This window comes from Daldinia childiae (assembly GCF_008694065.1).
Source record: "Daldinia childiae strain JS-1345 chromosome Unknown Scaffold15, whole genome shotgun sequence".
In the NCBI taxonomy this organism is placed as follows: Eukaryota; Fungi; Ascomycota; class Sordariomycetes; order Xylariales; family Hypoxylaceae; genus Daldinia; species Daldinia childiae.
In genome coordinates, this window is record NW_022984656.1 from 437085 (window position 1) to 457031 (window position 19947).

At 43.7% G+C, this 19947-nt stretch overlaps 2 protein-coding genes across 2 annotated transcripts; one reads left to right on the forward strand and one right to left on the reverse strand.

Moving 5' to 3' along the window:
* Positions 1-10809: 10809 nt before the first annotated feature.
* Positions 10810-12753, reverse strand: GL218_09046 (Acetylcholinesterase; the record flags this gene model as incomplete). Its single annotated transcript, XM_033585870.1, has 2 exons — positions 10810-11684; positions 11733-12753. 2 exons carry the CDS (start codon positions 12751-12753, stop codon positions 10810-10812), a joined length of 1896 nt encoding a protein of 631 aa, XP_033440132.1.
* Positions 12754-18042: 5289 nt separating this feature from the next.
* Positions 18043-19101, forward strand: GL218_09047 (uncharacterized protein; the record flags this gene model as incomplete). Its single annotated transcript, XM_033585871.1, has 3 exons — positions 18043-18483; positions 18588-18779; positions 18937-19101. The coding sequence occupies 3 exons, from the start codon at positions 18043-18045 to the stop codon at positions 19099-19101; spliced, it is 798 nt and encodes a 265-aa protein (XP_033440131.1).
* Between the last annotated feature and the right edge of the window lie 846 nt (positions 19102-19947).

The following is a 19947-nucleotide window of genomic DNA, read 5'->3' on the forward strand; positions in this document are numbered from 1 at the left end:
GTAAATAAGGATGAGAATCGGTCAGAAAGAGCCAAGATATGATAGGTTGGAATACCACTATTGAGTGTACATACTTCAGTAGGTCACATTTGCCCTCTTTGGCCTCCTCTAGGCGTGCATCAACATCTCCTGACAGAGAATTTCTCAGCTTCAGCAAGGCCCCATTCTCGGTGAAGTCTACATGGGCGTAGCGGAATGGTTGAGAGGTAGGCACTACTGTCCCTTTTCGGGCTGGATATTGTGGAAGTCTGTGGCGAACCTGGTCAAGATGTCAGAAGTAGCAAGATAATGCTAACAATGAAGATGGTAAAATCAGAGTCCATGGGCTCAGTAAAGTGTATATGATTCGTTACTCACGACATGGTCGACAAATGAGACCTTTCTATAACGGGGAAAGTGTCTTCTGATTAATTCTGCGAGCTCGGCAAAATATCTCAGTAACGCTTTCTGTATTGTTGAAATCATTTGGCTCGAGACTCGTAGGCCAGTTCAAGAAGCAAAAACCGTTTACGTCCAACTCAGGGACCAAGCTGCCTCTAACATCCTGCACGATCATTGGCACATGATCGAACTCGTGGTTGTCGACCTTGGCCCCTTCTATGTGGCTGACAGAGAAGGACGTCGTATATGGCTTTTCGATGTCGAACTTTTTGTTTCTAGAAAAATAGACAATCTCTGTTGATAGTCTGCTATCCATTTCCAATGAAGTGATATAACGTACGCTGGACGTTTAGGGCGTGATTTCTATTTGTATAAGTAGCAGGTCTCAATATCCAATACTCGCTATTTCTAGGTAGCTCTGAATTATACAATGTTAGTATTCCTCTACTACTGCTATGAACTAGTTAAAAGAGCAAGCCTTTCTCTCAAGTAAATCTAACATTTCCGTTATTCTTCGTGCGCTCTTCGATTAAGCTCACCTTGCCACGATCCGCGAGCTTCTTCCCTGATTCAGAATTCCGGCCAACTTTACCCAGAATTGCACTTTGATGCAGCCTGAGGTATATTGGACACATGCAGCTGCAATGAGATCCTCATTGTGTAACACAACTCGGTCTGAGAATTTAAACGAGGCTTGACGGACAGGCCCCTCCCACACCAATCCCGATGGCAACCACCTCAAAAGAAAATCCCTCATCCCAATGAATAATTTTCAGGTACTTGACCGTGACTTTTCTATACCTCTGCAAGAGGTGTCATACTTCAAGTATTCTAACACCTCGTAGGAGCTCAAATCAGAAACCTTCCAACAATAATGCCTCTGAGAGAAATACCGTTTCGGCCTACTTCGCATGCCGAAGTTGAAGAGGCATCGTGTCTAACCGACTCATTATAGTGGGTTCATTTCTCCTAGAAACTACTGAGCAGGTGTGCAGTACACCGGTCTCTTGACTCCATCAGAGAAGTCACATTGATTCAAGTCTAATCCAATCTAATTGATTCATAGCATCATTATCTGCCCTAGTTTAAGGCAGTTATCTGAGCCTAATCAGGAAGCAGAGCTAGCAGCTTGGAGGGATCTGAACTCTCTGTTCGCTGTACGTTCTATTTACGTACATGTGCCGGAAATAGATCAAGACCCGATTTTGAATTACGTCAATAACGAGTCGGGAGATAATTTGAGAAAAAATGCTACTGACCTACTCAAATCTATAAATAAACTCCAGTTGCCATCATATGCCCGTCTCGTGTTCGTTGGATACTCATTCGGCTCAGGAATAGTCAAAGATGTGGGTTACACCTCAGCGTTTGGAGCTCGCGCAATTTGTCAAAAATGTTGATGATATTTTAGGCTATGGTTTGTTCTAACAACCTCTCACCGTATATAACTCTCCTTAACCGAACTACTCATATCATTTTCATTGGTGCCATCAATAATGAAAAAGATCCCGATTTCGATACTGCATTCTCAAATTGCGCTTTGTGTGAATGTGGACTCAATCTAGACAAGAAGAACTTTACTATTCTAAGAAGTCCTTTATTCATTGCTCAGATGAGGGCTCTCTGTAAGGACTTCGAGGAATTCATTCGCCCCAACACGACAACTGCGTATTACGGAAATCAAAAGGCGTCCTATACAAAGTCGAGATATAGGTTTTGGGCTAAAAAGCGTGAATTTGTCCGTATCACTCGCATATATCTCTACTTTTTATTAGTACTAGGCTAATTGCTGCTGACACGAAGGTTATTTCGCGATCGCTAGCATCTATTACTGGTTCAGATGGCAAAACAATCGAGGTCGCCTGCGACCATCGCGATTTATCTGGGTTCACGCTTCCAGGGTCAAATTTGGCCTTGGAAATCAAGGCTGCCCTACAGGATATTGCTAAGAAATACTCTTCAACCGCTCAACACTCTATACCAGGTCAGGTTCCAACCTAGAATCCTCGCATTGCTCTCTTACCCCTGAGCTAACTCAGCTTTCATAGCATCACTCCTGCATTCTCAGTCAATGTCAATGAACCGCAACCCTCGGATGAACAGCATTATCAGTCCGTCCCAGTCAATTCGTTCGCAAAAAACAGGTCAAGTACCCTGGAATATATCTCGACCCTGTTTCTACATGGGTGAATATCAGCCGAATCCGGCTTTCACTGGACGAGATGAAATTCTCCGAAGTATTGAAGATGCATTGGCTCCTGGAAAGTCACCTGGGCAGCAATCAAAAATGGCCTTAATTGGCATGCCGGGGATGGGAAAGACTCAGATAGCGCTCCAATATGCTTTCGAGTCCAAAAACAGCAACCGATACGATATTATTTTATTCGCTCAGGCTGAGACAAGAGCAAAATTGACCACCAGCTTCGTCAAATTCGATGAGGAACTTGAGCTTCAGGCCTACGCCCCAATGAGTGTAGCAGACAGCCAAACTGGGAGTAGAGAGCGCGTGAAGCATTTTCTTCGGCAGACAAGTAAGCTAGAGCGCCCGTACAACTATAAATACAATCGTATTTCCAATTTGAGACCGTATTTGAGAAAAAAACTAATTGGATCTGGTCTAGGCGCCCACTGGCTTCTAATATTCGACAATTTCGAAAAAAGAGCTGTAGAAGGTGATGAAATGTTAGACGATTTTTTGCCAACCGGGAACAAAGGCTCCATATTGATCACTGCCCGTACAAATTCATCTCTTAGATTCATGTTTCGTGCCACCACCACAATAAACAACATATCAGGTCTATCCGCCGAAGATTCGGTCAATCTTCTCTTTAAGATATCTGGAATTCAAGACATTGATGAAAATCGACAATACGCGAAGAAAATATACGAGCGAATCGCGGGGCACCCATTGTCATTGACAACAATTGCGTACATTGTTTCAACAAAACAGTTAGATTTCAAAGAGTATATCGACCTTTTCCCCAATGATCGTCTTTTTGGTGAAGCAGAAGACATAGAAGCGAAAGACATATTTGGGCCTGAAGCCCACTACGAGCATAATCTCCCCACCGTTTTCTTAACGGCTTTGAGTGGTATCGAGGCTATTGTTGGTCATGGAGATGCAAGGGGATTATTGGAGCTTCTCTCATTCTTAGACCCTGATGGGGTTAATGAGCAAGATCTAGCGGAAGGCTCCATTGGAAGTGACCTCCCGGTGCTACAGGGAATTGCAGACCCGCGGTGGCTAGAGAAAACTCGATCTTTGCTATGCAAGAATAATATTGTCAATCGAAATCTTAGTCTCAAAAGACTAATGATGCATCGTATGATGCAGGATTATTGCCGTTATAGGATGACGACAGATTCGGCCAAGGCTGCCTTTGAAGGTGCTTTCAGACTGATACACAAACTTTGGCCGGTGCCTGAACGCACAATCGCCACCAACCAGGGCTATGGCCAACACAAGAACGCCTTGCAAATCACGTTATTAGACTCGCTGATCATTGGGAAACCTCACAGAAAGTTGATAAACCTATTAATGCGACTATTGAGTTTGCCGAGCTTCTTCACAATTGCGCCTGGTAGGCCTCTGTATTCATGAATTGCCACTGAAAAGGGGTCATCCGTCGTCTACATGAGACAAAAAAATAATATAAGGGGCCCTTTTACTCGGATGTCCGCTAATACTAATTTACAGGTACTTTTACGAGCGTGGGAACTATCCCTCCGCCCTTCCGCTGCTCCGAATTGCGGAATTCTATTGCCAGAAGAACCCAGAGAATTGTCAAGTAGTTAAGGCAGATATATATGGGGTATATGGGGGACGCCACAGCGAGTGCAATGAAGCGCAGGCATGCTTCGATACCTTCTCGAAACAACATGAGCTCATACAGGAGGCTATTAGACTTGGCCTCTTGCAACGGCCCAATGTCCGAGAGGCTCTAGCTGAAGGGGGCATTGGAGTCGGTAAGATGGCTCTCGGAAAGTATGCTGAGGCTGAGGTTGCTTTCCACAAGTGTTTGAAGATCTGGGAGGAGTGTCCAGGTGACCCATCGATATACATCCCGCATCTCGGAGTCTGCTTAACTCTGCAAGGAAAGCTAGACGAAGCAGAGAAGCTCTTGACCGACATAATAGAGGCAAGGGAGAAGCAGTTCGGGAAGAAGGATCGGACTTCGTTTAGGTAAGTGCATTTTGACTCAAATCACAACAACAATATGACACAACACTAGCTCAGAGTCTGCTATCCCAACCCGAGATAAACAACGGAAATATAGAGAATTAACACCTCAGTTTCTTGCAGGACAGGGATTATCTATCTAGCGTACGGCAACTTGCAGATACAGCAACAGCGATTTGAGGCCGCGTATCAGACGCATCTCTCCGCAGCAGAGATGTTGGCCGAGACTGTGGGGAAATCGCATCATAGATATGCTGATGCTTGTTACAAGATAGCTTGGCACCAATGTCGCAGGAACGAATTAGATGCTGCGAAGTAGGTTTTCCTTCCATAGAGCGTGAGGGTTAATCAAAGAAGCTCAGCTAATGAAAATCAAGGGAGACACTTACGAGCGCGCTTAGTGTCTATAGAAGCAGTGACGTATTTAAAAATGAGGAGGCCCGAGTCTTGTTCAAATTCGGCGAGATAGAAGCGAAAGACGGTAAGGAGAATGATGCAAAGAAGTGGAGAGAGGCAGCGGAAAAAATTAGGCATGGGATTAGTCAATCAAAGTATCTTGCTGTAGCCACGGAAAAAGACTACGACGAGTTAATTATGTTTTGGTCTAGATGATGCGATATGGTGACAAGTCATGGTCATGTATGGAACAGATGCCAAAGCTTAAAGGATTTAGGGTTGCATGAGGAGTGAAGGGAAGGGAACCTCAGTGAGTATCATTCTACATATATAAAATTAATTCTAATCAATTGAATAAAGTTAACTCTCTAAGAACCTTGAAAAATAGCCACGTATCATCTTGATATTGCTGTAGCTTACCCTGAGACCCAACAAATGATCACTATTCAGACAGGTAATCTGTTTGTACTATTCCGCTTCCACCATATATTGGAAAAGGTCTTGGCAAGTAAGCGACGATACTTATTATTTGAATAACTAATGAACAAGGATGTAAGTAGTACGATAAACGCAGCGATGCCAAATTGCCATAGTGATGGTGCCGCGTTACCTGGAGTAATCTCTGCCACGTTCATCCCAAAGATAGAGGCGATGAATGACAATGGTGCAAAGACAAAAATGATTCGGCTGAGCTTGTTTACCTCGCGAGTCTGTTCCTGGGATCTATGTGCCTCTCCTAACTGCACCGCACTCTGAAGGACGTTGCTGTTGGCTTCACAGCGTTCTACCAGCGATCGACACTTATTGACGAGGGACTGATAATCTCTGATAAGGGTGGTCCGCATCGTTTCCGTATCCACTGGAAAGGATGGATCCTGATACTCTTCAACTTGAGAAGTGCCTGTGGACATAGATCCGAGTATGGCCCAAGTTGGAAGGGCCTGGATTAGTTCAAGAATTTGACCGATGAAACCGCCGAAGCGATGTACAGTTTGGACATTGAAGCGAATCTGGGCTAGTACCTCACTTGCGCTGTCATTATTCTCTGCGTCCTGGTTCTCATCGACGTCATCCTCTATATAGTTAAGTACCTGGTTCCAAGAGAGGGCAGCCGAGGATAGAAGTGAGTATAGCCCTATGATTGGACTATTCCTAAGCATTCGGCTAGTCCCCGACGCATTGCACTCAAGATATGGGTGGTATTGATGTGTTATATCATCGCCAACCATCATTGCGGGGAGCTTTTCGGGTGATAAATCTGGGAGAAAGGGTTCGTTATACCGAACAGCAGGGAGTATTGTAGGACGCCCTGTATCTAGATCGCCCAGACAGCTAACCCAGTCTACTGAACCCCGTTGCGCTCCTTTGTCAAGCATGAATAAACCTGCTGTTGCATCAGCTCCACCGCAGGATTTCAAGTGAAGTGAGATGAGATGAGATTTGGAGTACAAGCTTACATATGCTCCTTGAGTCTTCTATGCCTCCACCGCTGCGGAGCAAGCAGAATGAAACTACTTGTTCTATTGTAATATGCTGTGAATCGTGCAAGTGTATTCCTCGAATGCGGGTCGATCCGTACATGTTTGTCTTGAATAACTTTTTGGTATATTCCCTGAAGGCGCCACTAACCTTTTTTCGCGTTTCTGGTGAGAGGCGGACTTTATTGCGAGAAGTTGTTCGCCACAAACTCACAAGCCGCACATGAACGAGGTTTTGCCTCCTGGATAAAAGCGCCGGAAGTTCGAATGATGACCGGAGCTTATCCTGGACCGAATCTAGCTCCAGGTGACCAATGAGTAATTCGGGTTGAACTCGGAGACGCATTGCTAGAAACTGGATTGTGCTCGGAGATGGAATTCCATCCACTACAGCGAGCACAACGTTGTCATCTAAACCATCACAGTTTATTCCATCATCGAACCTAACAAGTCGAACCTTTTCCGTACTCCCTTGATTCTCATCAGAGTTATGAGTAATAGACGTGCGACCTTGTCTCGATGCTTCGGTCCCTGAAACGTTTTGAGGAGGTACTATTGATGCTGAGCTTCGCAAGCCAAAAAGTGAGATCGAAGGTTCTCCGTTCAATGATTGCCCTATATAGTTCCCAAGCTGGCTGTAGTAGAGATCATTTTCCGGCCATGTTCCATAAAGATTCTGATATTCGGGGTCGCCGTTTATATTCAAATTATGTTCCATTGAACTAATAAAAAATGTTCATCTGGAAGTTGCCTATATGGATTTCAAAAGCATTAAATAGCTTTCGTTGCTTGGGCTTTGAAGTTGAGCGTAAAAAAAGATGTGTTGAAGTAGTATGTTCAAGCACCACTAACAGGTACATGAGCGGATTCTGCGCCTTAAATAAGGGAAAATTTAAATAGTTTGCGATAAGAGGCGTCAGATGAGCTACTGAACTTATGGTTACCTGCAGTCTCGGCACCATGAATGTTACAGTCTCTAAGTCGTTGAAAATTTCAGCTAATATGTAAAAAAAGTCAAGCCAAGGCGTTTTCGTTTCGCATGGGCTAGGCATTCCCTAATAGTAGAGGGGCGCTGGACACGCTGATTAGTAGCTGAGCCAGTGACTGCAGCAAGTAGTGCCCCAGTAGACGCTCATAGCAAAGGAAGAATCTGGTTTTTTGAGTGCTGAACTCAGCCCTTTATTTTCCCCTGAAAACCAAAGCCTTAGCGGCTTCGCAACTAGAACCCATCCAATAGCTTCCCACCCGGGCCTTTAGCAATTGTACTTATAAAGTATTCAAATAGGACAATAGTTATACTGTTAACTAATACCAAACCAAGAAACACAGCGCCCTTAAAAAGAAGCTTCCAGAACGGAAAACGCTATTGTCAATTCCTGAGTAATAAAGTCATGCTAAACTAAATGTAAGAAAATAAAAGAGCGTAATCTGAGAAGTATCCCATTGACCGCTGGACATAGCTAAAAGAATATGTACTGTCTTAGCTAGTTAGTGGCTTTAGAAAGTTAAGCTCGCTACCAGAAAAATACCATGTCCCTTGCACGATTTAATCTACAACAACCAAGATAAGATCTCAAAATAGGCATAATTTACTTAAGATATACTAGGTATCCCATATAAAAGCACAGTAGCAAAGTCAGTTAAATCAGCGAAATAGTATAAAGTCAAGGGCTATATTGTAAAGAGCGTTTAATAGGGCTTGGACAATAGGGGGCCTAGTAAAGCTTCCTTGGTTATACTTAAAGTTATCCAGACCTCGTCTTTATTAATTAGTAATCTTAGCGCTGTCTATCGAATTGCCACACCTTTCGGGCGCTACATTTTAATGAAGGATTGATCCGAAGTATTTCAGAACCAGTATATTTCCTAGCTATTTCTAAGTATTTTCTAAAATTTTCGCCTTTTTAGTAGGTAATTCTAAAGCTTTGCCGACGTTGTTCTATTGGCTCGGACCAATCCTTAATTAAAGCGCAGCGCCGCCCGAAGGACGTGACAACTCGATAGACAGCGCTAATAGTGCACAGCCCTAGAATATACCGATAGGCATCAAGAAATGTGTATCGGTAGGCTCCCAGACAGCTGCCGTACCTGGCATTATCTAAAGCCTTACCTAGGTACCTACCTAGGTATGAATATTCCAAGGACTGACACGCATGTGTGACTAGGTACCTACCTAGGTTAGGTAGCTATAGGCGTATCGCTATTTCCGTCCATAGTTTCCACTGTCACACCATAACAATTAATAATTATTAAAACGCGACATACCTACGTAGGTGCTGTTTGGGGTGTAAAAGGATGTTGTACTTCGTATTGTAAAAGATTCTAAGACTCCACTTATACTTGGTCAAATCTTATATATGTACCAGTTCCTGGTCCGTGCGTATCAACGGATCCACAATATTAGTGTAAAGATACATACAGATACTCATTTGATCTTCATCTAAGTCCCATCCTCTTAAACTCCAGTAGTCACTTCACACTCTGTCTTATCTGTCCTAGCTCTCATGACATAGCTATTTACCTCGGTCATATTTACTGGCGCCTGAGATACACTTACGATGCTGACCTCATCGCCTTAGGGTATTTCAACAAAACTTGGTGGCTTAAAGAAACATTTCCACTTATTGTTCCTCGTGAAACTGAAGACAGAAAAAATGGCGTCTATTGGTAAAAGGTGAACAAGAATAACGGGTAGCATAGGGCCAGATGCAGCGATAATACCAACATGAACCTCAACAAGGTTCCATATCGAAATCGCCGTGAGTTTTACTGCGCTTGCTATTAGTCTGGCATCGTACAAGGCGACTTGAGTAATCTTACCAATCATATCCTCGGTATAGCTACCTGTACTTGCGACGATGAATATGTACCCTTTGCAATGGATGCGCTGACGGAGCTTCAATTCTTAGCTTATGAGTTTCACAAACAGATGTCCCAAATCACTTACAGAGCCCCTATCATAAATAGCAATGAGATCAAGACCTTCTTGTGGATACTCGTCTGCAATCTCCAAATAAGCGGAATCGGAATAATGAGAGTAATAAAATCTGTTGCAATATCACTTCCCACCATGCCATAACCGATAGTGGTAGCGCCCCTACAATATTGAAAAAATCCCTCCTGAGAAAATGCGGCTGTTAGGTGGGATCCACATTCTAAAAGGCTACCAAGGATAAATCCAACGGTCCACATGATGATGATAGTTATCCAGACGATGAGAAGGCGGCGAAATTTAACTCTTGCAAATAAGTACCAGTAGAAGAAGCAGACGGATAATTTAACAAAACCGGCGCCAGCAATTCCTAGGAGGAAGTATGCATAAACGATCTGTTATGGTGTTTAGCAATAAGTATCACAGGATGGGGAAAAGAGGGAAATAGACTGTTTAATTTAAATAAGAGGTAGTTAATTACATATTTAGCCTTATCCAGGCGATGGGAAATGGTTGGAGTAACTGGTGAGCCTTCTATTGCCCCCCCTACTCCAGCCGGATACCCTAGGATATGTGCCATGACGGCTGTTCTTTGTTAGTTTGTCTTCCCAGATGTAAAAATTAATAATTAGAAGGCGGTTAGTTTCGAGAGAAATAGCATCCTACCATAAATTTCAATAACTGCCAGTGCAGTCCCAAAGACAAATGCCGAAAGAATTAACCAATCGCTGGCAAGAATAGCCTGCCGTTGCCATCTTCTAGCATAGAAGCGCAAACAAACACATAATGCGGCCACGAGTTCTAAGGTAATGGAACCGGCAATTAGACCAACCGGGTCGTCGTATTTGTAGTTTCCCATAGTGTATTGATAAATGATAAATACTTTCAAGTCAAGACTATACCCTTGGATTGGACAAGCCTGAAATCTAGAAATAACACCGGAAGGTATCGGAGGCCAAGTCTAAAACAGGGCAAATTACAGAGAGAATTCTAATATATTAATGCAGTCTTAATGGAAGCTTAAACACCTACTGATTATTACGAATGTGTAAAGATTTAAGGTCGGAAACATTCTAAAAATATAACCTCTTATACGTTTATTTTACACATGCAGGTGATTATCTACCTTTATATCATATTGCATGTAATGTTTCACCTAACTCTGCACGTTCTATCATCAGATCAACCTATTAATAGAATATCGTGAAAAATATCTAGCGGAACTCAAACAACAGCTAAGAAATAAGTATAAAAGAAAATGGAAAGGGGCGCGTAGTAACTTAACAATAATTATTACGTCTCAGGAGTTTAAAGCAATATGATAGGTAGCTATTCGCAATATATTCTATGACATACCGTGCTATGTCTCTCCACATTACAGAAGTCTTAGATCCTACCGGAGTAATTATCAACGTGGTGTTACTCTATGTGTTCCTCATGTATCACACCCCTAGTTTCTCATTGAGGGTCCTGATATATGCACATCGCTCGAAGAGGTTTTGACGTTTCAGCTTTTGCTGCCTTTCCTCAAGGGGTATGGAGTCCATTTCTCCAAATTCTACATCAGCCATGAAGGGAACCTGCATACTACCCCTTTCTGAACTCAAGTTAGTAGTGTAATTCTCCTTACGTAGGAAACAAGAACCTGTTCCTAGTGGCCCACCAATGAGCTGCAAATTGAATCTGGAAAGATCCGATCCCAAATGTCGATCTTCGCTCTGTGCAAACGATTCTGGCCATAAACTGAAGCCTTCGTTGTCTGCATAGGTGGGATTACCTGTGTAGGCGAAATAGATTAAGGAAGCAGCTACTGATCTTGATAGATTCTTATCTTCTTTAGAAATCTGGCCCTCGGGGAACAAGCCATTGAAAATGTAATTAGTGTCGCTACCGTGGGCTACACCCACGTACGGCATTCCAGCAGCCTTCAACAGCGGGGTCAACATAGACTGATTCAAGGCATAGAGGCGAACACCAGGAAAGGTAGGATCGATTGCACTAGACTGTCTAGATACTTCGTATCCAAAGTCAATTGACGGGCATGTGAATAAAATATCACGCAGGATGCGAGAGACACGGAAGTAGTGGACAGACATAGTCGGATCCGAGCTACTTTTTCGAGCTTCATAGTTCTGTAAATCTTCCTCAAATGCTGATGAGGGGTAGTGAGAAAAAAGTGCTTCATAGTCTTCATCGGTAAGTGAATGAGGAAAACTTTTGATTACGTCTTTCATATCTTCCTCTCTTTGAATTGTCGTAGGAGACAGGATGTTCGTGGCACCATCATTCTGTGTCCAACCGAAGATCATTGGGATACCTGAGACACATTAGATTTGCTATAGAAAAAAAAGGGGGTGATAAGTACCTTTGACGAATCTTCCTGATCTGTACAACACAGATGGACGATCTGGTAGAAAATCGGCATCGACCGACGGAATGAAGGTGAAAAGCCCAAGTGGCGGATGGTTATTTACTGAATATTCCATAGCCACTTCTACCAGCTTTCCCATCGGTACTTCACGTAAACACTTAAGGATCACCTCCTCTTCATTGCTATTACATTCTAACTTCTCTGCTACGCCACGAGTATGCATATCCGTCATATCGCTGTTGATGCTGAGAGTCGTGCCGGGTGGGCCAGATATAGCCCAAGCTTGCGTAAATGGTACACCTTTCTCGCCACCAAACGCCATGGTGTGAAGCGAAGAAAAAGTACCTCCAGCGCTGACTCCAAACACGGTGATCCTCTCTGGGTCGCCGCCGAATGATGCAATATTATCTTTTACCCATTGAAATCCTAATCGCTGGTCCCGCATTCCCACGTTCAGGGATTTCTGCTCTTTTAGGATGGAAAGGCGCGCAAACCCGAAAATTGTAACACGAAAATTCAGCGACACAAATATCACAGGTTTTGCAAGTGAAGTTGATAATGTGATCAAGTTTTTGGGATCGGCGTGGGAATCGTGTGCCGAGCTCTTGATAACTCCACCTCCAGGAATCCAAAGGACCACCGGGAGCTTATCTTTAGCAGTGGTTCCTGCAGGTCTTGAAATCCAGAGGTTAAGGCAATCTTCACTAACTTCCTGAATCTCGTCAAAAAATGGCGGTATGCCGGCTTTTAACTGAGGGCATGGTAGGCCAGGTACCGTGGCGTCCAACTCGCTTCCTGCTTGCGGCACGTAAAGCTCTGGAGGGGCGAAGCGTCGCTCACCAGAAGTATCGTGGCCGAATTTAATATTATAAAAGTGCTCAATATGTTCACTCGTTAAGCCGTGATATGTGACGTTGATATCATGAAGTTTCACAATGGCATTTGCAACAACGGAGGTCCCCAATATCAGGAATATCAAACCTATCAAGGCAGATTGGGGCAGGACATAGTTCATGATATCGAGTTATCGACAAATCGTCTTGTAGAAATTTGAATAAAGTAAAAGTTAAGCAATTTAAATGAATAGCAGTTTTAAGCCGTATACCGAGATCTTTGGTGTAGGGTAGAAGAACCAGAGGGATTTATATAACTACCTAGGTACGTGATAACCTCAGAATGTAAGCAAGGGATGATCATGCGACAGAAAGAAAAGCGTCACGGGGCATTGTTGGCTCTGGTACGGACTAGATACGTTAGATAATTTTGATTAAACATGTTACACCACATATGAGTGATTAGGAAGTACTTTACTACATGGTAGTAACTCGTACTTAGAGCGTGTGTAATAGCTAGCCTGAGGAATTCCCTATTTATATCTGATGGTACTTGTTATATCCGAATCAATAATATCTAGTAGTCTGTCCTAATTCCCCCAACAAAGTTCCGTACCCCTTTAAGAATGCAAGTATCCACGTCAAATTCTGTGGACCCATCTCGCTTCAGTAATTGCAGTTGAGATCCTTAGTACTAATACCTTACACATATGTCCTCCCCTTTGAAATACTTCTTTAAGGGCTTCGTACATGACTTCTGTTCAATTTCCAATTACCAACCACATTGGAGCTGTATACGAATCAATCCAGCCAAGTATAAGTGCAGTTTGCCAATTAATATATTAGAGGTAGTTGGTTTTTCTTCGCTCTATGGAATCCGCTACGAATATTATAAAACTGAAGTCCTACTAATACCTTTAGGTAGAAACGAATCAAACAATATCTTCACCCTAGTTACTATTACAATAACGGAGAACAAGACTGGGACGAAATAATCTATCATGTTGATCATTGCCTCGAATCACTCCGTCAGGAAGTGCTATGCATGATAGATGTGAATATATATACCCTCCAATGGAGAAGACCTAAAGGTTAGCCAATAGTAACGGTCCCCTAACCACATGTTTGTGTGGATTGGGAGGAACTTCATAGATAGATGGATAGGTAGGGCGGCAAAATATGATGATATGATACGTCCGAACGTAGAGGAATATGAAAAAGGCGTGGCTATACTTGACTCCCCTTTCTCCAAGAATCTCAGGGTTTCCTCAGACAGTGGGATGGTTTAAATGGAGATTGTGAATAGTGACCTTTATTCCAGGTCTCTAGGCGGGACGTCTAGAACCAAGGACACTAGGCTCCCGTAGCTAGCTTCAAGTTCCTCGCAGAACAACTGAGTTGTTTCCTTGCTTCTTTCTCCACCTCGTGATTTAATCGCAAGCTTTTCTATATTAGGAGGAACTTCATAGATGAATTCAGGCCAGGGTAGCGAAATGTAAGGATATATGAAAGCCGAGATGGAAAGTTTACCAAGGAAATAAAAAAGGGTGGCGGGACGCGACTTGTGTTCTTCTTAGATGACAATTTTAATTTTATTCTGCTTTGTTCTATTGATATACTACAACGGAGGCTACCTCAAAGTGCAAGGCATGCGGTCAGATGCGTAGTATCTAGTACCTACCATACTAACGGGGTGTTGTGTAGCAACTCATTGTCCCGTTCGTTATCGGAGTCTTAGGTACATTAAAGGTAGGTTGATGCCTTGAAAACAACACATATAGTACAGACTTGTAAGATTGAACTAGGCACCTTATTTACACACTTGACCTAAGAAACCGGTGTCTAGGGGTCTACGTAGGTGCCTATGTTTATGCCTACAGGTATTTAATACTGCTTGGATCCGAATTCTTCTATTCTTGAAACCTCTACTATAGGTCACAACAAATTCATTTATAACCAATCCCCCAATATACCTTTAAAGAGTACCAATCATACACCAAAACTCAAGCAAACGGCGTTGGCTCGCTTTTGCTCCACCGCTCGTCTTGCTATACAAATCTACTATACCTACCTAACCATGGCTCTATCATGTCTCGATCTCTGCCTCGGCATGTGCCAGACGAGATTTTATTGATGATTTTCACGTGTTTTAAACTACCATTTCCCCAAGTTGAGGAAATAGAATACCTTAAAACTTTGAGGGCCTTGGTCCGTTGCTCGAAACGGTTCCATCGCATTGCGAGGCCTCTCCTATATCATAAAGTAATAGTTGGTGATATTTACGGACGTCACGCGCTTATCAGGACACTCTCAAGGCAACCAAACCTTGGCCAGCTTATTCATAACTTCGCGCTATATGACAAGCCTCATGTTGATAACTACGCAGGCCCAACTCCCGTCTCGAGAATAGTAAAAAATGCGATTGAAAGCCCCCAGAGCAAATTTGCCCTACCACCCGTACTGAGACAACGAATATTAAACAGCGGTGACGGACATGGGTCGGAGGTTGCACTTTTACTTGCATTTTTACCAAATCTAAAATATTTGTTTTTAAACCTTCCTCTCAGGACCATTGTAGTAGACATCTTTCAGTATGTTATACGGAACATTAGTCCTAGACCCAAGGAACTACTAGGAGCTTCAGGAGACTCTTCAGTTCAACTTTTATCAGCAGGCCACTTCTCGGAACTGCAAGATATAGCACTAGGCAATTATATGTTCCCGAGAGAATGTATGCACTACATAAACTCACCATTCAGACCACTTGGAGGTAGTCATGTCGTATTTCCGCGGAAAAATGACCAGGATCAACTATTGGTATCAGCGATGCTTAAGCTTCCCACTCTCACCTCGTTTTCTATTGGTGGAATGCTCTGGAGTGAATCGATGCTAAACGATGTCCCCACGGTCTTAGGCCTACGAGACATAGACGTTGATGCGAGATGGCTGAGTAGCCGATGTTTAGTAAATATACTCTCCCGATGCCCCAAGCTCCGTAGCCTTAGACTTACGACGCCCGACGACTATGATAACCAACACTTCTCCATCTCAATGGAGGCAGTAGGTAATTTTCTAAGAGATAGTAAAGATCCGTGCCTTGAGACACTCGTTATCGAAGAACCTGAATATTCACATTCACCATATACAGATATAATTGGACCTCTTCGAAAGTTAAAAAAATTGAGGACGCTCCATATTCCTTTATACATACTGATCGGCCATCATTACCCTAAGATAAGCTTTGACAAATGGCTACCAGATTCGATAGAATCTATTCATATCACCGAACCACGCGCATTCACACACCCTGACTTTAACTGGTGCGTGGATAATCAAGTCAAACACATGATCTCGAAAGAGACAAGGCCCAATCTCCGAGAAGTACGGACCAGTTGTCGTCATAGAGGGTATCCTTACGGTGCACTTTACTTGAGAAATGTCGGACGACCTGGCTGGACTTTTCAGTATAGACTACAAGGCCATTACACTCGTCCATGGCCAATAGATCCGAAGCCTATATAATAGGTACATGGAGACCTCTAGAACTCGCCCTATTGAGGTTTCATCCAAAGAATAGGCTACATTAAATCCTATTGGGGCTTATATAAACTGACACTCGCTCGTACGACTATTTGTCGTATTTAGATGCAGTTGATTGCACTAAACTAGAGTATGTAGTAGAGTGTATTGTATTGGGCTTATGAATATATGATGAAATTACCAACCATTCGGATGCTTCACTACCTTAATATCCACACTATATGCTTATATTTCATTTTACACTATCAATCAGATCGCTTAATACACTATGATAACATACATCGCTATTACACCGACCCTTAATCCCCGTCCTTTTACCATGTCTAAGGTGGTGTCACTGTATACTAACGCCTGATGTCAGCTTTCGACCATTCTCTTCCCTATTACCAAGTGAATATAGCGAGTCTATTTATATATCAATTCATTATGTATCCTAGCGCTAGCCTCGTACAAAGGCTTAATATTAAACTAATTCTTTGTTGATAACATACGATAAAATAAGTTGAATCACTTACCTGTGTTCCCTACCTAGTCAGTTAAATGAGTCTCCAATACAGCTAACGGTGTCACTACTTACGTAGTACACGACGCAAAGTTATCCATTATCCTAATCTAGTCATATAATCAAGCCCTCTAAGTAGTACAGTGAGTAAGGACAATGACTGCTTAGGAATTGGGATCTTTCGGAGGCTGTCTTTAGTATTTATAAAGAGTCTACCTCCCGAATTATCATACCAACTCCCCTGAAAATTAGCCTAACTTAAACTAGCTAATAACAAATAAGATCGACAAAGTATTAGGGGTCTAGACGAAATGGCCAAATCTAGATCTTCGAGCTCTTCTAGTAGCAGTTCTTCTAGTAGCAAATCATCTAGCCCTAAAAATCTCGTACGGAACGAGCACCGAGCGATGGAGAGCATCAGAACGCAAACAAGCATTCGGTTTCTGATATTGTAGCCCAACTCCCATCTCTATGGCGCCACATACGGCGAGATTCCTCGTTCGGGCTCGATGTCAGCGACGGGAACGAGGGAGCAGCCGAACAGAGCAACGGTATTCTTCGTATGCCCCTGTTTCAAGGCCGCTGGTATTCTACTAAACCTGCAAAGAAGGTTCAGACCTCGCGATCCCCTAGTTCGGAACCCCTATTGCGGTGCGATACTGATATACCCGAAGCCCACCAGAGTTATCTGTCAATAGCACCACGAACTGACGAGGAACAGTCGACGAAGACTTGCAAGAGCCGCTTGCGGAACTGCTGGGGTGCTTTATTAGTGTACTTAAGACTTCGAAACGCATAGTACGGTAGTCTGCTTGTCTGTCCGTTTGTCTATAAGAGGGGAGTCGGGGAGGGTCTGTGCGTTAACTTTTTGATAACTAGGGGAGTTTAGTTTCATGCGTCGTATCTACATATCTTGCAGTCGTATTAACGATCAGGGCATTTCTGATAAATATCCATCAATTCCATCTATTATATTAATACTATATAATTTGAAGTTCGATACCAAGCATTCTCTCTCGTAAGCTGAAACAACCGAGCGCTCGAAATGGCACGCAAGTTATTTCGCACAGAGCATCACTGCTGGCGTGATGGTAGATAATCTATATTCCGGATTCGTTACAGGGGATCGTTTTAGCCAGGGGTTATGTTCGGTAAGTTCCAGAGATCTTTCCGAATGGCATCAATGTCTCCTCCACATTCTGCCCCCAGGTTATCCCCGTTTGTTATAGATTGCACGGAGCATCATTCTCCATTTTGAGGGTGATCTACAAACCCACCGCGAACGCTTGGCGTATTGGCATTTAATCTCCCGGCCCGTCGGGTTGTATATTGTTAACATGGGGTAGAGGTAATTGCGAGTTCGTATACATAAAGCCGCAACGATGCCCTTCAATTGTTCACGAGAACGTTTTCCGCATAGCTCGACAAGATGATATCCTCAACCTTCTTCACCGGCCTCCTACTCGCCTCATCGGCATCCGCCCGCCCCGCCAAGCGCGGCACGGGTGAGATCAAATGCCCCGTGGTACTTAGTGGATTCGTGCCGGCAGATATGACGCCGACGGACTTCGACTCATATGCGACGAGCCCCTTCAACCCCGACTACATCCGCGGTACCGAGAAATTCTCGGAGATCCTACAGTTCCCGGAAATTGAGGCCTCGCGCTTCGATAACGCTAGCACGAGGGCTGTTGAGGTCACTATCAACGACAAGTCTATCTTCCAGAAGCAGAATGGTTTCCGCCGAGCCGGTCTCCAGATCCAGGGAGATACGAATGAAAATAGCCCCGGTACCCAGGGTGTGAAGACTTTACACTTCAGCGTCAAGCAAGATGCCGAGAGGACTTTGAACTTGACTCACGAGTACTTGGTACGAATCTAGCCCCGGAGAAAGCAGTACCCATATAAAGAAAATGGTTACAAGGCTACGAGAGAATAGGAGCAATCTGGCTAACTAAGACATTGAAATTCTAGAATGTCTGGCATGAGAGCGCAGACTACAGTGCCAACCAATTCAACTTCCAGAGCGGTACCATCATTGGCAAGTCCGGCAGCGACAAGGACAGCTTCAAGGTCTTGAACCGCCAGAACACCCAAGTGTGGTCAACCCCTATCGATGCCACCGCTTGGCAAAACTTTGCTATTACTCTTGACTTTGTGAAGAAAGTAAGTTGATTTTTTTCTATGATCAATTAAACTTATCAAGTTTGGTGCCTCGTGCATAGAGAAGAGATATATACTGACTTGAATTTCCAAACAGCACCCTCCAGGTGTACTACTCAAAGGATGACGAGCCCCTCAAGGCCGTCACCGAAGCTTGCAGAACGATAACAGCGGCGGTGGCCAATACCAGATCGGCATCCTGAAGAAGCCCACAGGTACTTCCGACGTCGTAAACTCAGGCTACCAGGAGACCGGCATCGAGGAGGGCCAAATCTACGGAGGTATCTTCCTCGAGGATAGCGCAGATGGCTGCGTTTCGCTGTAAACTTGTGCTTTTAAGGATACGGAAAAGAGCCTAAAATCTAAGCAACCAGCATAACAGCCTTAGATTCCCAAGCACATATCTTAGAAATAAAATTTATGGGTATCACATAACCACGCGCCCTCACTAGGTCGAGAAGTGTCAAGGCAGGAAATAAAAACGAGTGACAGTCACGAAAATAAAGCAAGCATCAAAAGTTATATAAACAGAATGTTCCAATTTGCAACTAAATAAAAGTTCGTAAAAGCATAAGTTATCGTGCCGGCGTTACAGTCATTACGGCGAGCTTTCTATATACAAATCATGTCGCCGCCTATCTACCATGGTATCCCAAACAACCTAAAACTCTATGATCTTATATAGGTAGCCACAATTCATTTCAATCATCGTAACGCCGTCATCCCCCGCTTCCGCTTGAGCAAGTGAGGTTCAGTCGTCATCGTGTCCACTGGCGACATCTGCTCGGGCGACTTGGTCAAAGCCTCGGCTATTACTAGAGAGTCGTCGGAACTCTTTCTAGACTGGCTAGGTAGCTCAATACGGTCGTCGGGTGAGGCCTCTGGGGCTTTGCTTAGAATACCTGGTTGAGATAACTCCGCATCAAATGGCTTGAGCTGGAAAGGATTTAATAAAGATAAGGGGGCCGTCAGGTTCTCCGCTTGTTGGCGCGACCATTCTGTCGCGAAGAACGAGTCGGAGGTAGGTCTAGTTCCTCTCGTGTCTTGTAAGAATAGCGATTTATCGCTACCGCTACTTTTGCTACTTTCTGGTGCCCTACGCATATCTGCCAAGGACCGCTGCTGTTGTCGAATTCTCCGCATCCTGTCCTCTACTTTTGCTATATATTGT